General features: G+C 41.6%; 3 protein-coding genes and 1 long non-coding RNA gene across 7 annotated transcripts; 2 read left to right on the top strand and 2 right to left on the bottom strand.

The window, feature by feature from the left end:
* Positions 1-17: 17 nt before the first annotated feature.
* Positions 18-5,689, bottom strand: LOC135343504 (trafficking protein particle complex subunit 12-like). 2 transcript variants are annotated; one of them, XM_064540476.1, is made up of 13 exons: positions 5,438-5,689; positions 4,772-5,077; positions 4,085-4,520; positions 3,820-3,974; positions 3,425-3,535; positions 3,003-3,116; positions 2,377-2,515; positions 1,923-2,035; positions 1,714-1,783; positions 1,122-1,294; positions 752-837; positions 453-591; positions 18-316 (listed from the first exon to the last, which is right to left on the bottom strand). In XM_064540476.1, the coding sequence occupies exons 1-13, from the start codon at positions 5,654-5,656 to the stop codon at positions 125-127; spliced, it is 2,253 nt and encodes a 750-aa protein (XP_064396546.1). In that variant the 5' UTR covers positions 5,657-5,689; the 3' UTR covers positions 18-124. The 2 variants fall into 2 exon arrangements, with proteins under 2 accessions (XP_064396546.1, XP_064396537.1); XM_064540467.1 differs by having other exon boundaries at positions 3,820-3,986.
* A 28-nt stretch (positions 5,690-5,717) lies between these two features.
* LOC135343564 (uncharacterized) lies at positions 5,718-15,588 on the top strand. 3 transcript variants are annotated; one of them, XM_064540553.1, is made up of 7 exons: positions 5,718-5,843; positions 7,118-7,378; positions 12,507-12,785; positions 14,228-14,524; positions 14,700-15,011; positions 15,059-15,175; positions 15,287-15,588. In XM_064540553.1, exons 1-7 carry the CDS (start codon positions 5,741-5,743, stop codon positions 15,391-15,393), a joined length of 1,476 nt encoding a protein of 491 aa, XP_064396623.1. In that variant the 5' UTR covers positions 5,718-5,740; the 3' UTR covers positions 15,394-15,588. The 3 variants fall into 3 exon arrangements, with proteins under 3 accessions (XP_064396623.1, XP_064396609.1, XP_064396616.1); XM_064540546.1 differs by adding an exon at positions 6,046-6,137 and having other exon boundaries at positions 5,727-5,843; positions 15,059-15,584; XM_064540539.1 differs by having other exon boundaries at positions 15,059-15,588.
* On the bottom strand, positions 8,942-12,109 carry LOC135343638 (uncharacterized). The gene is made up of 4 exons (XR_010397208.1): positions 11,963-12,109; positions 11,503-11,590; positions 10,667-10,757; positions 8,942-9,079 (listed from the first exon to the last, which is right to left on the bottom strand). It is a non-coding gene; the product is annotated as an uncharacterized LOC135343638 (long non-coding RNA).
* Positions 15,589-15,870: 282 nt separating the features above from the next.
* Positions 15,871-20,860, top strand: LOC135343521 (uncharacterized). The gene is made up of 10 exons (XM_064540484.1): positions 15,871-16,060; positions 16,293-16,493; positions 16,696-16,941; positions 17,404-17,565; positions 18,207-18,470; positions 18,678-18,842; positions 18,976-19,224; positions 19,447-19,557; positions 19,664-20,185; positions 20,438-20,860. Exons 1-10 carry the CDS (start codon positions 15,991-15,993, stop codon positions 20,701-20,703), a joined length of 2,256 nt encoding a protein of 751 aa, XP_064396554.1. The 5' UTR covers positions 15,871-15,990; the 3' UTR covers positions 20,704-20,860.
* The last annotated feature ends 150 nt before the right edge of the window (positions 20,861-21,010 follow it).

Here is a 21,010-nt window from a genome sequence, read left to right on the forward strand (position 1 = left end):
GTGTTTTATAAACTCTTAATTGTTATTATATATAATGAAAATGAATAAATCTGCCAACAAATAAAATAATAATAATAATTACATAAATTAATGTCCATTTTATCACAATAATTTTATAGCTCCATTATCTAATGTTTAGTGCTTGCAGCTGGAATCCCTCGCACACATGGCTGCCGAGCAAGGGTACAAAGTTCAACTTCTTGGTCATGCTCTTGCCTGACTCTAACTCGTAGGCAGCTGCCAGGTTAGCAAATAGAGAGGACTGTAGACTGGAGGGTGGGGATGACTTGAGGAGGGTCTCTATACGCTCGATGGACTGTGTGTGTGTGTAGAGTGGTGGTGTGAGGGGGGTGGAGTGGGCGTATGTGAGGGTGGGGAGGATGTGAGTAGGGTCTCTATACACTTGATGGACTGTGTGTGTGGAGAATGGAGTGGGCGTGTGTGAGTCTCACCTCTTTAAGATGACCCAGGTAGAATGTGGCCACTGTGAGATTGGACTTGATAACCAGACTGGTGGGTTCAAAGGACAATGCTGTTTGGAAGCAGTCCCTCACTGCTTGCCACCGAGACAGCGATACATTCACAAATGCCCTAGGGGGTCAGGATCAGAGGTCATATCAGGTACACTCTAGTATACACAATTCTAAAGCTCACATACTATGTACGAATAGTACAGTGCCGGTTAGAATGTGCTAGACTGTAGATTTTTGTGGAGATAGAATATCTAGCCCACCATATTATACGGCCTCACCTATTGATGTGTACCAGGGCAGTGTCCTGATTGGTCATATCTTCCACCTGATTGAAGTACTCCCGTCCAGTCTGCAGATCACCCAACTATATACAAGGAGACATACAGTATTAAGCGGGTTATTTTCGTATGGTGGACATTTGCGTATTATTATTTCGTATTGAAGAGCATCATATGAAAACGTTATTCTACCACAATAGATCCGAGTTGTATGAAAATTTAAAATACGAAATATTCAAATAGGTCGTTCATCCGAAAATGTGTACCAACCAAATGAAAATTACCCGATATACAGTAGCCATAACAACTATAATTCAGCTGTTTTGGTAGCTTTTTGAATATCCGTTAACTTATTGTGATAATGGCTCACCGTGAGATAAAGTCGTCCGAGGCCTGACAGGATGTAGTGGGTGTGGTCTGGGCAGAGTGGGAGGAGGTCCTTATACACGAGCGTAGCAGTGTGATAGTCGGCCAATGAGATTAGAGCATTTCCCAGTGAGTATATAACCCGTACCACCCGACATGTCCATAGCTCAGTAGCCACTGGGGGGGGGAGATATGGAGTGTTAGTGTACTAGAGAAAGAGACCATAAAAATGGAATCCTGAAAGCAATCATTGATCTAAACACACCATCTTGTAGCTCTATCAAAAAGCTACTAAATGCACATTTTAGTTACGAAATTGGATAATCCCAACCAGAGTTATGGGCAGTCAAAGTTATCTCCCAAAACAAAACAGGGAAATTTCAGTGAAAATTAACGCAAGAAATGGAGTGATATAATGACAGTTTTTCAGGGAGTTAAATAATGATGAATCCTCTATCTCAATCTCAACACACAAAGTTGCCTCCTTTATAGCCTAACATACTAGGCCTAAGAGGTGGTTATTTGTTGTCTAGAGGTGGGCACATCCCTGGCTGGAAGTTATGTTCAGTAAAGATACTTGCCACTAACTATGGTACCTTCCTGGTCTTGTGATGATAGGGGTGTGGTCACTCCGGGTAGTCTGCCTCTCTTTACTTCCTCAAGAATCTGAACAGGGAAGTTTGGTCATCATGTTACATTACTAGTGAAGAAATGGTAAATGTGTTGTATATGTATATATATGATATCAGTGATGTGCCAGAGTTGGCTAGTTTTTTCAAGGGTTGTAAAAGTTCTGTTTTCGTACCTTTTCAGAAGTGTGTTTGAGTGAGCAGAGCCGGTCAAGAGAGAGCTGTGCCTTGCCTGTCAGTGAGGGCAGTATGGCATGAGTCACTCGCATCGAGAATGGTACCAAACTGCCTGGAATGGAATCAAGACACGGTTATAAGCTTACTGTGCTAACATAGAAAATGCTATGTAACTTTTAGCTGGTTAGAGCTTACCACCTTTACAGCATATAGATAGAAGCGCTTTGTAACAAGGAATCCAATGGTATACGAAACTTTGAAATTGGGTAAACTATGACAAAGTTATGGCAATTAAGAGGACATTCTCGACACAAATAGACTTTAGGCGCTCGTTCACCTCCTTCCAAAACTGCGAAATTATTAATAGGTTCTATGTCACTATCCTGATACAAAAATTAATTATCACTAACGAAAATTACCCGCTAATACGGTACAAATAATTATAGAGGTCACCTTTTCTCCCGGGATATGTGTGGGTGTGATGCTGGTAGTAGAGGTCAGGGTTGTCTAATTCTCCGAACTCCTCTAGCTCAAACTCCGCCTCCTTGTATAGTCCGATATAGAGCAGTAGACTCAGTCGAGATGACCACATCTACAAGAGAGGGGGAGGGGGGTCAGTTGATATAAGAGAGGGGAGGGGGGTCAGTCGATATAAGAGAGGGAGAGGGGGTCAGTCGATATAAGAGAGGGAGAGGGGGTCAGTCGATATAAGAGGGGGAGAGGGGGTTCAGTCGATATAAGAGAGGGGGAGGGGGGTCAGTCGATATAAGAGAGGGGGAGGGGGTTCAGTCGATATAAGAGCGGGAGAGGGGGGTCAGTGGATATAAGACAATCTCTTAGTAGTGGATTATGATAATGCTAACTATTGACCAGCAGGCTTTTAGGAATTTGTACACGTAGCTGGTGATATTTGGAAATTTGCGCACAGCTATAGCCTTTGCTTTTGTAGATTTCAACTAATCACAGAGCTTGTATCTCAGCCACTTGTAGTACCCTCGCTACGCTCGGGATATTAAATCAGTGCCTTTGGGCTTCTAAATCCCATAGACACCTCCAAAACAGTGTCTAACAATACTTGCCTGCAGTGTCTTGTGTGTGTGGAGGGTGGGCTGTCCAGATTGCCCCGCCCCCTGACCGTGAGCTGACAGGAAACGAGCAGTCAGATCTAGAGCGCCCTGGAAACACCCACCAGCCTATGAGGGCAATAATAGAGGATTTATCACAAAGGCACAATGTAGCAGTATACAGTCATCTAATTTCACAAATTTTATGATTTTCCGAAAGCTTAGAAAGAGACCTTTCAGATGATTGAATATCTTTCAACAGCCATAACTTTAGTACCGTTGATCCAATTTCCCTAATTTTATGATTTCCTGAAAGCTTAGAAAGAGACCTTTCAAATGATGTGTTTCAATCTAAAATTGACATTGACACACACCGTGTCTGAAGAACAATTATACAAGGAAAAAGAATATAATAATTATATAGTACACACACGTACCACCAGTTTCCTGAGCCCCTGGACGTCCATTGTCACACTGTCCACCGTGAGGAGTGGTCTCCGCTCTGCCTCAGGGAAATGGACCGCCAGTAACTCTCCAATGGGGTCAGTCTGGAGAGGAGGGGGTGGGGCTACAATGACTCTAGTAGCAGTGCACACTATAGCATGAGGCTTAACATACACACACTGGTCGGTGGTGGTGGTTGGTACTAACCACCTCTTAGGTCTAGTTTACTACATCAAAGAGGTAAATTTATGTGTTGAATTGATTGAGGATTTAAATTAGCCACCACTTAGAAAATTCGGGAAGCAACAGGAATCTTTTAGTTTTTACAAAATCAATACTGAAAATACACTTATTATTAATGTTACAACCCCCCACCCCCATTCATCACCATGGCGATGTCGGCCCCCAGTGCAGGACAAGTGAGATGGTCCGGAGGCAGACTGTGCTGAGTCAGCAGTTCCTTTGTTCCTTCCCCCGGTATCCAGATGCTAGCGAGACGATCATCCTCCCCGAGGTACGGCTCCAGGGGGGATCCCGTGGGGGCTGTGGGGGGTCCTGTATGAGAGGGGGAGTGATATGTTGTTGTATTTAAGAGCGCACTAATCCGAAAATTAAAAACTGCAAAATTAGACAAATCCTTTATTTATTTATACCTGGTTCTGCTGTCGTGATGGGCGGAGGCTGGCTGCTGGGAGGTGGTGGGTTTAAAGGTTCAAAGATGGACGACTCAGTGGGGGGTCCGTCATCAGTTGTGATGTCATCAGAGTGGGTGTGGTCAGCAGTTACATAATCTGCAATAATAGCATCATCAGTGGTATCAAAGTTTTCAGTCGTTTCCTTTTCCGGTTCAGCTCTAAACGTAACACCAGAATCAGTTCCACGGCTGTCAGGAGAGACCACACCCACTTCCTGTTGCCATTGGGGCTCTCCCACGCCCATTTCCTGCTGGCGTGGGGACTCGGCCACGCCCATTTTCTGCTCGGAGGGGGACATGATTAACTGTCCAAGGGTACACTGGTCATCTTGTGTCGAGAATGAGAGAAGAGAGTCCAACACTTTAGGGTTACGTTTCAACCAGTACTCAAATTCCTATAGAGGAAGGTCAAGGTTCGGTGATAAGGGGGAGGTCAAGGTTCGTTGATGAGGGGGGTCAAGGTTCAGTACTAGCAGTATAGTTATAGGTAATGGTAATTTATACGAGACAAATTAACTACATTGCAACCTTCTAAGCATTCAGAAAATCATAAAAATAATGGCTTGAATTTGGATCGTTAGGACTCTAGTTACAGAGCCAACTCTAGTGCTCTCAAAATGAAATAGTTAGTAACATACTTACTTACCACTGGTAACAGTTTCCCTGTGCGTGTGATGTCACAATGTTTGAATGCCTCTGTCACCATCATACTGACGGCCTCGCCCCGCTCCTCTCCTCCGAGCACTGCCCCCCCGCTCTCACACACCGTGTACAGGATAGTGTCCGTGGACTGCAGAATGGCGGTCAGCATTGTGGTTAGTTCAGCGCGACTGACTCCCTCGTCCCCGGCTAGGTTGAAGACATGGAATACCAGAGCACAGCGATCGTGGAAGGATCCATGTAACACTATGGCCAGTCCACACACAAACTCTTCAAAACTGACTTTTCCATTCTGTATAATTATACATCCGTAAGGTCTCTATTTAAAGGACATTTCAATATTTCACCCATAACCGTAATTATAGCACCGTATAAATTCATTTGTTTTGTGTATAAAATTATAGTCTTACAGTGTCGCTTTAAATTAAGGTATTACGATAATCAATATAATAATATGGAATAAAAAATCTCAATTATTTAAGGAATACAAGTAGCGCTAGTAATATCATATGAAACTAAACCTACAAATGATACGACAAATATTTATAGGCCTATTATTGTGATTTTTCGGAGCTAGGATCAACGCCACCGTAACTAAACGCACAAAATAACCGCTAGTTACACTACTGCATTGTTGTTATAGCTACAATACCTTCTTCTCATCAAAAGCCTCAAAGAGACGGTCCCCAACAGTAGTAGGTAGGTTGAAATATCTTGCAAAGGCCTCCCTGTCCACCACGTGACCTTTAGAACCTCCAGCCTGCTTGTAGAGCTCGTTAAACTTGAGTATAATCTCCTGCAGCTGTAGACTGGAGAGTTGAGCTACTGTCTCCTCATACGTACGCTTGAAAGTCGACTCGTTCTGACCCATACTCGGCACTGTGGAACTTTGTGTGTGTGTTGGTAAGGGTCGTTAACAAAACAAGCTGTTTCTACCTTTTGCTACCATCAAGACATGTACGTATATAGATCTACATGTTTTATCTTTAGTATTGAAAAAAGAATCTACTGGTGTACACTTCGCTTACCAATACAAGGAAACACTGTCAACTCTGTAGGTAGGACTATCATCATACACTGCATAATTATATCTAGATCTATACAACATTGTAGACCTACATCTTGCTATGCCGCAGCATGCGATTATGTTGTTCATATCTTCAGTGGTACGATGCTATAAAAACTGTGCTGATAAGCTTAGGCCTTGAGGAGTCAGAGTTTTTGTATAATTTATAGTATGCACAACATTGAATTACGCAGTGCCACAGATAATCATCACTGCCCCCAGTCATCGTGTGTCACTGAAGAGATGAAGCTGCTGGTACTACTAACAGCCTGTGTGCTTTGTTATGGTGGGTACAGTGTGTGTATAATATTGCATGCCACTGTGCAGGTACACACTGTGCATTGCCCCTATACTTGTACTGTGGTACACACTGTGCATTGCCCCTATACTTGTACTGTGGTACACACTGTGCATTGCCCCTATATTTGTACTGTGGTACACACTGTGCATTGCCCCTATACTTGTACTGTGGTACACACTGTGCATTGCCCCTATACTTGTACTGTGGTACACACTGTGCATTGCCCCTATATTTGTACTGTGGTACACACTGTGCATTGCCCCTATACTTGTACTGTGGTACACACTGTGCATTGCCCCTATACTTGTACTGTGGTACACACTGTGCATTGCCCCTATATTTGTACTGTGGTACACACTGTGCATTGCCCCTATACTTGTACTGTGGTACACACTGTGCATTGCCCCTATATTTGTACTGTGGTACACACTGTGCATTGCCCCTATACTTGTACTGTGGTACACACTGTGCATTGCCCCTATACTTGTACTGTGGTACACACTGTGCATTGCCCCTATATTTGTACTGTGGTACACACTGTGCATTGCCCCTATACTTGTACTGTGGTACACACTGTGCATTGCCCCTATACTTGTACTGTGGTACACACTGTGCATTGCGCCCGGCTATATTATTTGTACTGAGTATATAAAGTAGCTAGTGCAATTGCTATTGAAATTGTGCAATGAGTGCGTTACTTTAGCAACAATCTCATTTCGAGGTACGTTCGATCTAGAATACAAACCCCCTTTTAGCGATAAACCACCTGTCCAGAATTACAGGGAGATTATTATAGTCATGCATGAATGCATTGGCGATGTGACATTTCCTGTATGACCACCAACCATGACTACAATGTTGTCAGTATACATGTAATCATGCTATTCAATAAAATGCTTGCTCTTATTTTGTGCTTTACTCCGCTCCCCCTCCCCCCCCGCTCCCCCCCCCCCCCTCCTTTGCAGGTCAGCAGCCGGTAATAGAGCCGGTGTTGGTAGTAGGTCGTGCTGGAGAGATAGTCACTATCACGTGTATTGTGGGAGACAGTGAGCCTAACTCCATTATTATACTCACGGACAACTCTCAGCAGCTGATGACGAACACTCAAGACTTGCAAACTGACCGTGTGGTGTACACGTATGGTCCATTAGTGCCAGGGGACGAAGGTCGTATGGTCATCTGTCAGTACGGTGTTGAACAAGCATCTGGAAGTATCTCTGTGCTGTGTAAGTCCAGTAAAACTTATAATTAGGGAACTTTCATGATTCAGTGATGTGCCTCTGGTGTCCATCTGAGCATGAAGTCATTTCACAATGGAATGTATTACGTGGTTGCATTTTTATGGTTTTGTTAGCTTGTACAAGCTAACAAAACCATAAAAATGCAACCACATCCGCTATCTTGTACAATTAAGTATGAGTTTTAAGGTTGAATGTAAAGTTTGGAGTCAGATACAGATGAAAAAAGGGCTAACTTGCTTCAGGAGCACATCCTGCCATAGATAATAGAGACAGGGATTGGAAACGTTCACGTGACCCAGTATACAACCCACGTAGTGACATCTTGCAGCTGTGTCATATGCGTGTCTCGCGGTTACAAGTGTTAATTGTTTGTTTACTATTCTACTCTTTTGATAATTGGATGGCTATGAATCTGCTTTAGACCACAAAACTGTGTAGCCACCCCCGCAATCATCTTATGTGTGCTATACCAGTGTTAAATCTGTTTTCTGCAGGAAAACCTCTATGAAGAAAGGTTAGTAGAGAGTCAAAGTGTTACAATATACTTGTGGAGTTTTTAGAACTTTATTAAAGTTTTCTGTACATTTTTAGAAACAAGAGTAGGTTCATTTGACAGCACTGTGTTGCACTGTCCTGTTGATTAGTCCAAATACATGTTTAAGGACCAGTTGTAACAGTAAATCAGTGCAGAATCATTGGTTGCTGTGTGGAGTTTTCCTGACCTTGCAAATGATTAAGAACAAGTGTTAAGGAGTCTCATTTGCTAAGAAGTGGTTGTAGAAATGCATGGTTAATAAAGATTAACATATAAATACTCTGAGAGATCACAACAATAAAATGTCCTGCATGTACATGTACGTATGTATGTGTAGGTAATACTGATGGAACATAGACAGTTTACGTTTGGTAAATTAAATGTAATAATGCTGAAAGGCACCGACTAGGGTCTTGAAGGCTCAAAACCAGCCCAACAGTGCACACATACACAATGATCACAATGATTCCGTATCAGAAAAGGTAAACTTAATGGTAACAATTTTGTTATTGCTATTGTTCACAGGTTCCATCTCTTGCTGACATCCAGTCTAGATATTTATTAGTGCCGTCATACATCGAACAAAGTAGTAATGGTGTTCTTCTCATTTATTTCAATCTTGGCCAACTCCTGAGCTGCACCTTGAAACATCGATCACAGTTTGAGATTTAAGTCTCCCTGGCCCTGAGCAAGCACTGCCACAATTTTTTTCCACAGATATTGGTAATCAAGCTCACTTGCTGCAGTACTACCAGTGACTGTTTCTGCCTAGCCTGCGCCTGGAGACTAGCTTGCTGCTTGCCATAGGAATATTAAAACATTGCCACCTGTCATGTAACTCTATTAAATCCCCACCATTAATTGGTCACGTGATGGAGACACGCATCTGAACCAAGAATGCTATGAATATCATTACGTTTCCAATCCCTTTCTGTGCTCTATTATCTATGATCCTGCTTGCTTAGTATACTCTCAAAAGAAAAAAAAGAAAATTTTTTATTTTATTTATGAGATTCAACAACAATAAAAACAACAATACATCAATACAGTATTGATGAGGATATACAAAAAAAGGTTTTTTAAACATAATAGCAAGTCTGCACTCAGTTCACTGCAATTGTAAGATACTGCCTTTGACTTCTCAGCATCACCTGCATGCATGAAGTAGAAAAATATGTCACATAAAGCCATAACCAAGTATAAGAATAATTAAAGTGCGTATAGATTAGGTACATACCATCAGTCATAGCATGCATGAACAAAGTATGCTAATGAAACTTATAATTATTATAGGGCGAAATAAGAAAAGCCTTTGCTGTGATCCATGACAAATGCCGAGTGCATGAAAAAGTACATGAACCAAAAGCAAAGAATTGTAGCTACAGAAAGAGTCCTATAACACAAATAAGACCAAGAGGAAGGGTACGCTACTCGAATAGACTGTACACAGGAGGCAAACTCACTATTGCATGTAACCACAGCCACTTAAGATACAACAAAACAATAACAATGCTGATAAGGAAAAGCAATGAATAAAATTAGTGGTAACCTCACTAACGTATTCATCCATCATCGCTAAGATTTTACAGTTTATACAACAGCATGTGATTGTGACGTAGGTTAGACAGAATGCTTACTACGGTTAGTGGAGTTGCGTACTCTTCCTAATGAACTCTTAGTAAGACATTATAGTCGTTTTTACGCACAATTAAGTTTGCGAGACTATGATAATGCAAATGAGTTCTTGTTGTGCTATTATAGAGCAGCATCAATATTCGGGCCCATCAATTCATCTCGTACAGAAAGTAGATTGAGAAGTTGTCTTCCACTGACAATACTCGTTATAAGGGCTAAACAACAAATATAATCCACTACAAGCCTTCCCTTAATTGTCAGAAAAGAGCTGCATATAAAGCTTAATCCGAAAAGATATAAAACTTTAATTAAACTGCGTTGTCCTATAAATTATTATATCAATAGAACTGTTAGCTTAAGAGGAACAGCTACAGCTGCAAGGCCGGGCAGACAATGTACCACCAGGTGGCAGTATAGATTTGCATTAATTAGGAGGGTGTGTGGCAATCAAAAATCGTTTTGCGCACAAGGAAATTTGGGATTTTCGTAGCAGCAATTTTTATCAATTATGAACTTACAAAGTGGTAAACGTTTACATAGTACGTGCATAATATACACTGATACAGCGCAAATTAAACGCTAAAAAGGACGCTCAAGATAAGAGCTTTTTTCTGTTGTTAAAATTACTTTGGTCGCCCATGCAGCTATAGTTATCATGAAATGTTGCAGCTTGCTAGCTTTGTATTATAGCTACATGTAAGATAGCTATAGTAATTATGCTAAGATTAAAATAGTGCGGTGAATGGTGCGTTATATTTCTTTGTTAGATCTATGTAGATTTCCTATAGGCTTATAGCTAAGCAAAATTTAGCTAGATATTATGTTACTAGAGGATTGTCGCTTTGTATTCAAAAACACAGCACACCGCATTTGTAAAGTGCAATGGTATATAGCAACGGTACAGTAAAATACGCTTTTAATACAGTACTTATCAAAATGGAAACACTACGTACTATGCAAACGGAATGGGATATTGACCGCTGTATACGTATATAGACAGATAACTAATTCAGATAAGTATGGTATACTGTTGCAATTGTTTTTTTGGGTGAAGCTACTATACCTAAAACATTGTGGCAATACAGCAGCATAATAATACATACCTCCAATTGTGTCGATACTTTACAGTGGTCTGGTCATACAAGGGTGTCCAGTATAATGCTCTCTCCAACACGTGTCACTTTCAACATCATCCTGCAATATGGTTTTTCACATCAATTCTTACAACAATAATTAATTATATAGTACCTTCAAAAGAGTACGACCACCATTTTGAAAGAAGTTTAGACGTGAGAGGGAATTAGGCGTATTTTTGCGAATGGCGTGGTTAATTGGATAATTTATTTTGTGAATTTGGCCCTTCAATTAGAGTGGCGCTGTAATTATGCCTCGCGGTGCGCATGCGCAAGCGAGGTATACAGTAGTGTGTTTGTGTGTGTGTGTGTGTGTGTAGACTATTTCAGCTGCTCAAGGAAGTGCAGGTAAGAGTTTCTATAGGCTTCTAGTCATGTTTTCTTGGCTTAATTGCTATTTGTGGATTTGCTAAATAAAGCTTCGTTCTCGAGTTATGCCTGGTTTTGCTTACTTGGAATGCCATTGCAGCCTTTTCAGAAGAGTCTGTAGCAAAACTCGTTCACCGAGTGTTGCTACTCTACTTAGTAGTTAGTTCTGCACTAGAACACTAGCTGCAAGAGTGAGAAGAGAGCTGCAAGGTTCTGCTGACTTGCAGCCATTAATTTTAGACTTGAACTTTAATTAGGCATCAATCGTTTTTAACAACAATCATGGGTCGATCACTACGAGTTTCCCTGTGATTGCAATAATAATTATCATCAATCAATGTGTGTATAAAAGCTAGCTATTAGTAGTTTTATGTTATGTAGCTTTGGCACCTCCACCGAGGCCGCGGTGCTTTCATTAGAAGAAGTAAATAACTCACTTATTGTGCTATGAAACTTGGGCAATATAGGCTTCAATTGGTCTCCACTTTGTTGAGCCCCATTCAACCTTTTACTTGCTTGTCCTTTCTGCATAATTATTATATTGTAGAGTTATTACAGGGTGTCATACAGGATTTTAAAGTAGAGAGGGGAAATATAAGGCATTCTTAAAAAAAAAGTCAACTGCATGTTATTTCAATACCCTGGTTAGTAGCTATACAGGGTATGGATACTCAGTCATACAACATTGCTAATACCTGAATGCAAATTTTAGGGGGGGGGGGGGTTGGAGCCAGGGGGGGATACTCCCCCTGTGTACTGTATGACACCTGGCACAATACAATAGCTGTGCAATTACATTGTACAGATGCTCCCTGTGTACTGTATGACACCTGGTACAATACAATAGCTGTGCAATTACATTGTACAGCATTGTTCAGCATGTTGAGGGAAACTTACCTAGTTCCACAGTTTTGTCAAACAGCTCTCAAACCATGTCTACACTCAACTTCTTTTCTTCTTTGCAAATAAAAAAAAAATTTTTGTTGCTATGCAGCTGCAGCTGCACATCTGTTGTACTGCATGCCCTTATATATATAGCTATATAATGTTGGGGGACTTTCATATCCAGTGATGTGCCGATGCAGCATTTTCTAAGTGGTGGCTAATTTCTATCCTCAATCTCAATTCAACCCCGCACAAATTTGCTTATAACAAAGTGGTGAACTATAGGCCTAAATGCATGGCTAGTACATGCATGCACCAACCACCATGCTTTGCATATTTCGACCACTTCTGATTCGAAAAAATTCAGCGAGATCTGAAGAAAGAATCTAATCTACTTAAAAAGGCAAGTTGGGTCGTCGCCCGGTTTCCTTTAAGTTTCACAGAAGCACCAACCAGTGCATGCATGTGTGCACGTTCCTCAGTACTTGTGGGTATATAAATGTCTATTATACAAGTCTCCATGTTAGTATGCCCTTCCCTTCTTACACACATGCAGTCCCTCCACAGTATTCAGTGGTTGACATCACTCACGATGTTATGGAGGGCAGTGGGTACAGAGTGACCCTGGGTGTTGCAGCCAACCCCATACCTACTAACCAGGAGACAACAGTGACCTTCAATGGTGGTCCTCTGGGGGATCGCGTTACTGTCACTTTCAACACCCTCGAGTTCACTAACATCAATAGAGTCCAAAGTGGTGTCTACGCTGTCAGCTCCACCACCAGCGCTGGGACTAGCACTCCGGATAACTTTAATATCATCATCAATGTGTTGTGTGAGTTGCATTTAGCAAATTACTGGCTATAGAGCTATATCACTGAAGCATGACCCTCCTCCCCACACACACACACACACACACACACACACACACACACACACACACACACACACGCACACACACACACACACACACACACACACACACACACACACACACACACACACACACCCACACACACACACACACACACACACACTACTATCTATTTTTTTTGACTAATGCCTAACGCTAATTCTAAGAACCAACATTTGAGGTTAATGCTTGTTTTGTGCTTGCCACCTAGAAGAACCACATAGACCCATCCCCGTTATCAGATACTATCACCACAAAACCTGGCTCAGACAATACAGGCCTGTACTTATAGGGAGGCTTCAAAGCACACAGCCATGCAAGCTAAGTTGAAGTATTACAGCAGCCAATATCAAGTCTAAGATAAGTTCTATACCTTATGTCAGCATTACCTCAAATATAAATATAGCTTACAATATCAGCATGGCCCCAAGTGAATAGCTTACAAAAATTATTCAGTATACTAGTTGTTCTGAATGCAACAGATGAATGGGGAGGGTTGGTGCACCGTTAAAGACTCTTTAACCCATCATTCTCGGCTCTCAAGGCCGGGAATCTGTTTGCTTTTTTGTTCCTGTTTGATTTCTTTCCGTTCTATATGTGTGTTTCACACATACACTTATTTACCTTTAGTGACACATATTATGACAGACATATACATATGTGAATACCCATTTGCAACCTAGAATTAAGGAGATAAACAAACCATGCTGAGTAATTATAGACAAAATAATGAATGAAGGCTGGATTCCAACCATGTATATAAATTTTATTAGAAGCTTTCCGTTTGATTGGGAGGGTGTGCAACTGACAATCCCTGCCCACCCCAATACCTTTTGTATACACTTCAATCAAACACACGCCATGCAATGCATGGGACGGACTGGCTGGTCGGTGGTGGTTACCCCATTGTTGATCAGACAGGCCGTCGGGCTCTGATGCTCCAGCCATCGACCCAGTGGCGGCAAGCCTCTATACTCTAGAACTAGAGGTGGAGTTATCGTACAAATAAACCCAATCTTCTAGGACATAATTAACAACTTAAATAAGCCTCTCAACTAAAACATAGACACTATGGATGGAATCCTTCCTTCTGTTCATGTAATCTACACACCCACACACACACACACACACACACACACACACACACACACACACACACACACACACACACACACACACACACACACACACACACACACACACACACACACACCACACACACACACACACACACACACACACACACACACACACACACACACACACACCCACACACACACACACACACACACACACACACACACACACACCCACACACACACACACACACACACACACACACACACACCCACACACACACACAGACCCACCTATGTTCACTGCTGAACCGAGCACTGGTATAACATGCACTGGGACCACCTCCCCCTACACCTGTGTGTTGTTAGAGGGGGCGGGGGGAACTCTGAACTGTGCTACCATGGGAAATCCCCAACCCACCCTCACAATCAACTCACCTGTGTCTGAACAAATCTCTGCGAACAATATCACAGGATTGGTAACATTTAGCTCTGCCACTAGTGGAGGGAATGGAGCCATGGTGGACTGTACTGCCACTAATGGAGATGTCACTGTGTCAAGATCATTCACCGTCTATGTTGGCAGTGAGTATTTTATGATAAAACCGATAAAGATAGCAAATGTAAAAGTACAAACAATTAATGTTATGCTATTTATTACACGTTGTGTTTGATTGTTTGCGTGGTATGGAAAAATGTGAAGTATTTGGCAGAGAATCTAGTTTTAAAGCATTAACTGTGTGTTGTGTTTTTCTTATAGGAGGTCCTGCTCAACCTACTAACGTCACGGCAACCATCTCTGGTAGCATCCTAATCGTCTCGTGGACCTACTCTGACCCTGACAACGTTAACATCCCTCTTGTTCAATTCTCATACATTATAGCAGCTACTGGTGGTTCAACTGTTGTCAGGAATGGCACTGCTGGGCCTAGTGAGAGAAGCTTCACAGTGGATTTGTCAGAACTTGAGGAAAACACTCAATATAACGTTGAATTGAGAGCAGAAAATCTGTTGGGGAGTACTCCGGCTGTCAGTCAGTTTACCACCGTAACTGATATGAAAATGCTAGACGGTATGTCATTTCTAACTAAAATTCATTTCAATCACATTATTCTGCAGATTTATTGAGTATGGAGTCTATTATTGGACTGGTTATTGGGATTCCCGCTATCATCATCGTAATAACTCTGGTTGTAATATTGCTCGTTTTATTGCTCGTGAAGTCAAGGAAGAAAGGCGCCTACACTACAGACCCTGTCATCTATGACACTGTAGAAGACAACAGCTCCCCAGGTCCTGTTGTGATATCTGTAAATGCAGCATATGGTCTAGCTGAAGAGAACACAGGCGCCTACACTACAGACCCTGCCATCTCCAACAACCCAGCGTATGGTCTAACCAAAGAGAAGACGTCAAGCGCAAATGAAGAGTATATATATGAAATTGTAATTTAGATCTACAAGAATACTTTAGAAAAACTATTTTCCAATAGCTGTTCTTATGTAGCTAACTTCATTGTTAACTGCATGTTCAGTAATTACTATACATAAGTTTTTTCAGCCAGTTATTTAATGTTAATCTTGAACACTATACCTATATGCAAAGTATTCCTACTCTTGTGTAAAATTAGTATGAATGATCATATAATACAGAACCCCCAATGCATTTGACCTTTACGTGAACACTTTGTGTCCATTCGTTGTCTAGCAACTCGTACAAGGGCTTTCAGTATCGCTTACTAGGCTGCCACAAAACATAGTCAATGTGAATGCTATCATGGTTGTCTCTCTATTCACCTCTATAATTGATTCTAATGAGATGGTTAACAATCTCATTCCAGCTTCTAGAGTTGGTAGTGACAGAGGTCAATCAACACCTCACCTATGCTAGGTGGATACATCACTACCATGCACTGCATTCCTCGCATTATAAACATGCATCTATAGAAGTCTAGTGTAGGAGATTGCTGCATGCAAGCTGCTCTGGAATATCAGTCATTTATTATTTCAAGGCTATAGCTATAGTGTGCATGTTATAGTCAGTGCACAGCCATGACTATACTGTTACAGAGTGGTGTGCTGTGGGCTTTGGCTGTAGTGGCCTTGCTGCATTCTGTAAGAGGTGAGGCTCTAACTATTCAGTATTATGTAATCATTATTTTGTGTGGCACTGTCTCCATGCAGAGTTTCAAGTGCAGTAATTTAGCTGTATCTTCATTATCTTGTGCATGTATGATGTGTTGCCGAAATCAACCATAGTTTTTGCAGTATTAATAATTATACAGAGAACCTAGCTTTACATTGTAATATATTGGTATAATTGTGATTAATGTATTATGCCCCCTCACCATTAGGTCAACTCATGTTCGGTTTTGGAGAGCTGGACTTCACTAATCCTGAGCCTAACAATATTACCGTCTCTGTCACCAAAAGTGGGGCTAACATCGGTGACCTCGTCATCAATATCACCCCACTGACGTATGCCCAGCTGGAGAGTATGGGAGTGCCGATACCTGCCGGGATTGGGGCGGGGGCCAGACCTGATCCAGCCGAGTGTGAGTTCACACTTTAGTATGTTTAGGGAACTACATGTACACTGCATGTGAGTTATATTGCTTGGAAGCCAGCCTATATAGCTGTGAAGGGTGTAAATTAGACCAACCGCATATATAATTATGTAGCAGGTAAGTTTGGCGAATGTAGCTATTATGTTTAATTTGACGATCCTAAACTTGCTTTTTTTTCTCGTACTGACAGTTGAGGCGAACGGAAAGCAAGACTTCAGCAACGATGTCATCCAAGTCACGTTCCCTGCCACCACTGCGGTGGACCAGATGGAACAGGCAGTCACCATCTACTTTAGGAACGATGATATTAACGAAGCAACGGAAGGATTCTATCTTCACGCCACCATCGACACTGCCGCTAGTAACGCGATGGACGTACAGCAAGCCAGTCCCGTACGGAGCGGAGTGACACTCATCAACATCAACGACGATGACAGTGAGTTGATTGGCATCCTCACACATCAATGACATGCATGCAAGTCATGCACAAACATGCACATGCACAAGCTATTATATGATAATGGAGGGCGCTGCAGATGATGATTTAAAAATATCCTATTATTTTGCTGGAAGGTATTCAAGTTTTATTGCAAATTTGTGGAAAATGTAGCTATAATTATTATTATTATTGATTCTCAGCACTATAATTAAATAGCAGCTCAATATACTTGTATAATTATGCACATTTGCTTGCTTTGCGCGACCTTAGTGTTCTTGTGTGTACAACATCGTAGTCTGTGTACAGCTTCCCCCTCATCTCCTCTGCTAGGCACTACCTAGTACTATCTAGTGCATTTATGATCTTATGCATAGTGTATATTTCCCTATAGCTACATTTCCTGGTGATAAGAATGTCAGGAATCTTTCCTCTGAATCTTTCATTTCCCATTCTTTACAGTTATACGTGTTGCTTTTGAGATGTCTGCCTACACTGTGCGTGAAGATGCTGGTTTGGTTGATGATCTACTCTTTGTGATTAAGGAGGACGGACGAGCTTCGGAGCAAACCCTCAGGGTATTGGTAGAGGCGTCAGTTCCAGCACAGGGTCGTGCCATCAGAGGTACATCAGTGTGTGTACAGTACCGTATTACTAGAACATTTTGCTGGTGAAAAACCTTTGCGAATGAGCCAAATCAGCAGAAAAGTTGACCCTTTGCAATCTAACTATTGCGTTTATGCAGTGTGTGCACAGTATACGTACGCACCCACTATACTATAGGCCCAAATTAGGGGAAGTGCATGTGGGCTATAAATGTATATAGAGTGATATACCGTATTACTGGAATGTTTTGCGAACATCATTATTATGCGAACTTTGCAATGGTTGATCAATTCGCAACAATAAAATCGGCAAAACCTAAATTATTACTAGTAAATACACACGATCCTACACGATCCTTGCCAGAACGCAATAGTTAGATCGCAAAGGGACAAATTTTCTGCTGATTTGGCTCATTCGCAAAGGTTTTTCACCCACAAAATATTCTAGTAATACAGTATTTATATTGATGGTCCATAGTTCGTGTTGCAAACGTCTGATTATAGTCGTGCATGGTATAAAATTATAGAAATTAATACCTAACTGAAAATTTAAGTCCTTTACAAGCTACGTACATAATTTACTGTTTTTACGTCTAGAATTGCTTATATAGACATGTTGCACGTATCTAATTAATGCACATGCTTGTTCTATAATTACAGGTCCAATTAGTTCCGGTCCAATCGATTTCATAATCCCGGCGCTCAGTGATCCGGAAGAAGTCACCGTTCCCATAGAGTTTGTGTTCGAGGTCGCTGACTCCCGACTCAACATCTCATTCGAAATTATTGAAGATGCTATATTAGAGTTATTTGGGGACCAGATGGAAAATTTTGTTCTATTGTTGTCCATAGCTACCAATCCCGCTGTGAATCTGCAAGCCGGTGACAATACCAGGGCCACTATCTTCATTATAGATAACGACGGTATATTGCTAAACTTCTGGATATTACTTTAAAGATTTAAAAACAAATCTTTATCATTATATGTACTTTAATTAACGCATATAGTATTTCATATACCATGCATGTAACTGCATGCACATACGTAGCTCGATTCCCTGCTAATGACTAAAGCTAATAAATGGATTGTACTTCATTATTAATTTTTATACGACTAACGATTTTTCACAGTTGGTAGAATCGGGTGGGAGCAAACCTCGTACAGTATTGTCGAGGGCGATGCACTGCCGTTCCAAGTGCTGGAGGTGTGTGCCCGGATACTTGAGCCGGCACAGATTGCATCGAATGTGGAGGCAATTATTTTTGCTGACAACGTGGACATTGGCTCTGCTATCAGTGAGTGAGGATGATTACATCATTATTATAGCGTAATAATTATTATATCAATTTATCTTTTACGAGTGCAAAAACATTTTGTAATTGTGGTATAATAATCTTTAATTGTTTCTTTATTTCCTCCTTCTCACAGGTAATTCGGATTACCTTGATTTAGAGCCGGGAAGTTTCAGTGGAGACGATATATTCATAGTAGACCCTGGCTTCAGGGGGTGTGCCCAGTTAACTGTTATCGGAGACGTAATGCCTGAGGGGAACGAAACACTGCAGCTACGACTGGTCACTGATATGGGGAACCCAAACATTATTGTCAACGCTAACTTCGTGTTTGATCCAAACGTGACTGAAGTCATTATCATAAACGATGATGGAGATATACCAAGTATGTGTTTATATATACGATTACTATACAGTGGGCTATTTTCTTATAGTCAAAATATTTGTATTTAGAGCATTAAATCGAAGGCTTTACGTCACCATTCTGAGCTGTACGCAGAACTAATTTCGTACGAAATGTGGTTTATACGAAAATGTGCACCCAACAAAAATTACCCACTATTATATTTGCATTGTATTTAGTCTATATACTCCTCTCTCACCACAGCTCCTATGCCTAGCCCCTCCCCAAGTTCCACCCCAAGCCCATCCCCTTCCCCCTCCTCGACAGAACCTCCTCTCCCACCACCCACAGTTGTCATGGTATCACCATCCCCTTGTGAGTACTCATTTGCTTGTGTGAACATTTTTGTATAATTATACGCAATTATAAATATGTCTAGAGGCTATTGTTGATTGCAGTCCTCCCGCCCCCACACACACAGCGGCCACACCCACACCCGACTCCTCAGTTCGTATGGGTGGAGATCCTCACTACAGTATCCTGCTGCCCACGGGCCAGCTCCTCTGTTACTCTGTCCAGGGAGAACACAACTTTGCCTTTAATCTCATCAGCAATAAACTACTCCAAATGAACGCTCTGTTTATCGCCGATAGCCGGAGAGAGGAGATTACGTGGATCGGAGAATTAGGAGTGGTGGTGAAGGAAGGGCCTAAAAAGAAAAGTGGAAATTCGACATCGCTGCGCTTCTGCTCTAAAGAAAAAATGGTATGCGTCGGGGATAAGATTAAGTTGAATGCTAGCGGTGTGGAGCGGCTGACGTTTAGTAAGGGCAAGTTGTCCATATCCGAGCGAGTGGAACAGGGAGACTTGGAACGGCCCGAGGTTAGGGTGGAGTTTCCCGATATGGGAATCAGTTTTACGGTTGTGTTTGTGCGTGGAAAGCACTTGGATATGATGTGGAATAAAGTGGAACCAAGTATGGAAAAATCTCATGGAATGATAGGTAAAACTAGCAAAAATATATAATTATTATTATAGTAGACACTGTTTGGAAAGTTTCTATGATTTATATAGAAGCCCAATGAGCTGGTTGTAGTGTCCCGAACGTAGTGAGGGTTCTACTAGCCCTGAGGGCTTCTAAATCATGTGGAAGCTTCCTAAACAGTGTCTATACTATATAGTGAAACTCCTCCATCACTCTCTCCCTTTTCTCTATATTGTTAAAAATTATGCTGTTTCTTTCGGCCTTGTGCAGGTCAATTCTTCCGCCAAGGTGTGAAGATCGACGAGGCACGACGATTATTGCTCCTCCCTAAGTTGGAGCCGGTGGCGGTGATGAGGAAACCTGTCTGGCACTTTATGGAGAGAGAGTCTCCGGATGAGAAGTTGTGTTGGGTGGCCATGAACCAAGGTTACCAGGGCAAGGGACTCCTCCAGGGACACTACCTCGACTATCTAGTAGATGACGTCCTCACTGCGGACTTCAAGTTCAAGAAGTCCAAGAAGAAGAGATCAGCCTAGAGATAGTAACTCAGGACAACAGTTTTTATTACATATTATATCTAGTAGAGACATTTTGTAGAGACAATTCTTTAGTTACCATGACATAGATCTATACGTGTACAATCCTTTAATTTGCTGTTCATTTTCACATTTGATAATTATAATTAATATATGATCTTTCTTAGTTCTGCAATCCATAATCAGTTGGGGTTTTGAATGGAGTGTGGGTTACTATGGTGCCTGTATCCAAGGTGGGGGAGTGCCACTAAATAGATCATGAGGTGTGTGTAGTTATGAGAAATGGTGCCTTAATCTCAGTACCTAC

This window comes from Halichondria panicea, chromosome 1, assembly GCF_963675165.1.
Source record: "Halichondria panicea chromosome 1, odHalPani1.1, whole genome shotgun sequence".
Taxonomy (NCBI): Eukaryota; Metazoa; Porifera; class Demospongiae; order Suberitida; family Halichondriidae; genus Halichondria; species Halichondria panicea.